Raw genomic sequence first — 2257 nt, forward strand, 5'->3', positions numbered from 1 at the left:
AATTAAAACTATTAAAAGCTTTGTTGGGCCCGTTTCATTGTACAGTATGCCTTGTGGTACAGCACATCTGTGAGATGAGAAAGGCTAAACTAGAATTGTTTCCTCTAACCTGGCATTATAAGTTAAACCATAATAAAGTACATTTCTGCTGGGTCTGTGGTTTTAAAATTATTCTTTGTAAACATCCTATATTCTTTCCTACTTAATTAATTTCTGAGCTTGAGCTTCTATCTATGTCTATGTCAAATTACCATTTTTTTCTCTACGAAAAGCAGCAGAAATACTGTTCATTCTGGTTTCAACACAAACTCTTAAAAAATGTTAAGGCCATTTAATTGAATCAGGGCCAGCCGAAGATTACCCTGGCAGAAGTCAAACTAGTGATTTCAGATTTTTGAGAAAAAGCCAGAAGTGGTTGTCTTGTGTTTTCCTCCTTGGTAACTTGAGAGCAGCTGGAAGCATTTATTAGTCTCCGACATCTCCATCTCGATCTCCGATAAGCCAAAGAAAATGAAAACTTAGCGCTAACAACGCTGTCCCGAGCAGATCGCCCAGTGCTGTTAGGTAGGGGATGGAGAAACTGTCGGGGTCCTTTCCTTTCCTCCAGAAGTGATGGACCATCCAGTCAGCGATCCACAGCAAGGTAAATACCTGGAAGAGAACATCAGAGATTACTCTTGTCACCTGGACCTGGTAAACAGGGCCATAAACTTAAACCGCTGCTTTCTGAAAGTTAAAACAGCAGGCATCTAAGTCAAGAACCTGCTCGAAAAGAAGAAATATTTAACTGGCAGAAGATTTTCTTTTCGCAAGGAAAAATTCCATTTCTCCTTGCGATAAAATTTTTCCTCAGTGTTTTATATAGATCTTCTCATTTTCTTCTAGCCTTCCAATAACCATAATCACCCTTATATTTAATAGCTTTGTACGACTGCCAAACCACTGTCATGCTTCAGCTTCTTTCTACACGATAAACCTGTGAAGAAGGAAGAAGATATATGAAGAAAGAAATAAAAAGGAAAATTAGGAATCATTGAACATTCTCTTACTATAGATATACCAAGTGACATAAAGGTGGAGAACTGACCATTCATTTACCAACTGTAAGGCCACCGGGGGCTTGTCAAGGAAAACTTCAGTGCAACGGTAAGAACAAGAAATAGAAGGTACGTGCATCGAGGAATGACTTGTCTATTTAGATATAGGAACAGACACAGAAAGAGTCGGAATATTCTAAAGGGCTATTCAAATACTAAGGTGATAGATGTATTTTCTAGGATATCAGAACTATAAAGACCTTTGTGATGCTCTGAATCTTGGGATCAGATAAATGTCTTTTTTCTTAGCTCCATTTACAGGAGAAGGATTTTCTAATTATCAAACTCTTGGAGTATTAAAAGGGATTTGAGATTAAAGGTTAATGTTTACTGGTTTTGGACAAGTTGGCAAGTACAGTATTAGTGGTTCAGAGCACTTCTCTGTCACTTACTAGCTGACTGTAGGCAAGTGATCTTCTCTGCCACTATTTCTCTGAATGAACATTAGAGATAATAGCAACTACCTCACAAGAACGTTGTGAGGATTAAATAATAGACTAAATAAATTAGTGGCTGGCACAATAAACTACCAATAAACTATCAATAGTGTCTGCTATTAATTTCTAACAGTGTCACCGCTATTACTACTCGTGGCTTCTCAGATTTGGGGGACACTTAGTATGTGTGAGAGGAAGCCCACTCTAGGTCCAGGTTCTACACCAAAGGTCTGTTACCTTTCACTATTCTGACAGGTAAGCCGTGAAGGTCAGATGTTTGCTTTGAGTTCTGTAATTTAGCTTTGACACCTTTTCCAGGAAGGTAAGTGGCTTGTCCTATTTCTAACAGATGTCCAGAGACATCTGAAGTTCACTTCTTTGGAATATACCTATTCCAAAATATACCTATTCCAAAGAAGTGAACTTCAGATGTCTCTGGACATCTGTTAGAAAAAGAGGTGGTGTTTAAAGTCCTCTTTTCTTTCCCATGAGGTTGATTCTTCCTCAGTGTTTCACTGGCAGAATGTTTTGGAATCAAGATTTCGTCAGGACAATCTGTTTTATGTCTGAAGGAAGTATGGAATGGGTCAGGCCACATCTAGGCAGTGTGGTGGGAACCTGATCGCTCCTGTGTCTGCAGGGTCTAGCAAAGGGGACTAGCTTATAAAGTAGACACCTGACATCTGCTTGAATACATGAAAATCAGCTGGAGACAAAGTTACA

The 2257-nt window shown here is 38.9% G+C and overlaps 1 protein-coding gene across 1 annotated transcript in view; it reads right to left on the bottom strand.

The window, feature by feature from the left end:
• Nucleotides 1-316: 316 nt before the first annotated feature.
• SLC41A2 (solute carrier family 41 member 2) overlaps nt 317-2257 on the bottom strand; it is a 123307-nt gene continuing 121366 nt past the window's right edge. The window contains exons 10-11 of the mRNA XM_011354422.2: nt 1618-1623; nt 317-674 (exon numbers count right to left, since the gene is read on the bottom strand). Of these exons, the coding sequence (XP_011352724.1) occupies nt 466-674; nt 1618-1623 (215 nt within the window). The 3' untranslated portion in view covers nt 317-465. The remainder of the gene's footprint in view (nt 675-1617; nt 1624-2257) is intronic.

The sequence above is a fragment of the Pteropus vampyrus genome, unplaced genomic scaffold, assembly GCF_000151845.1.
Source record: "Pteropus vampyrus isolate Shadow unplaced genomic scaffold, Pvam_2.0 Scaffold16, whole genome shotgun sequence".
Lineage (NCBI taxonomy): Eukaryota > Metazoa > Chordata > Mammalia > Chiroptera > Pteropodidae > Pteropus > Pteropus vampyrus.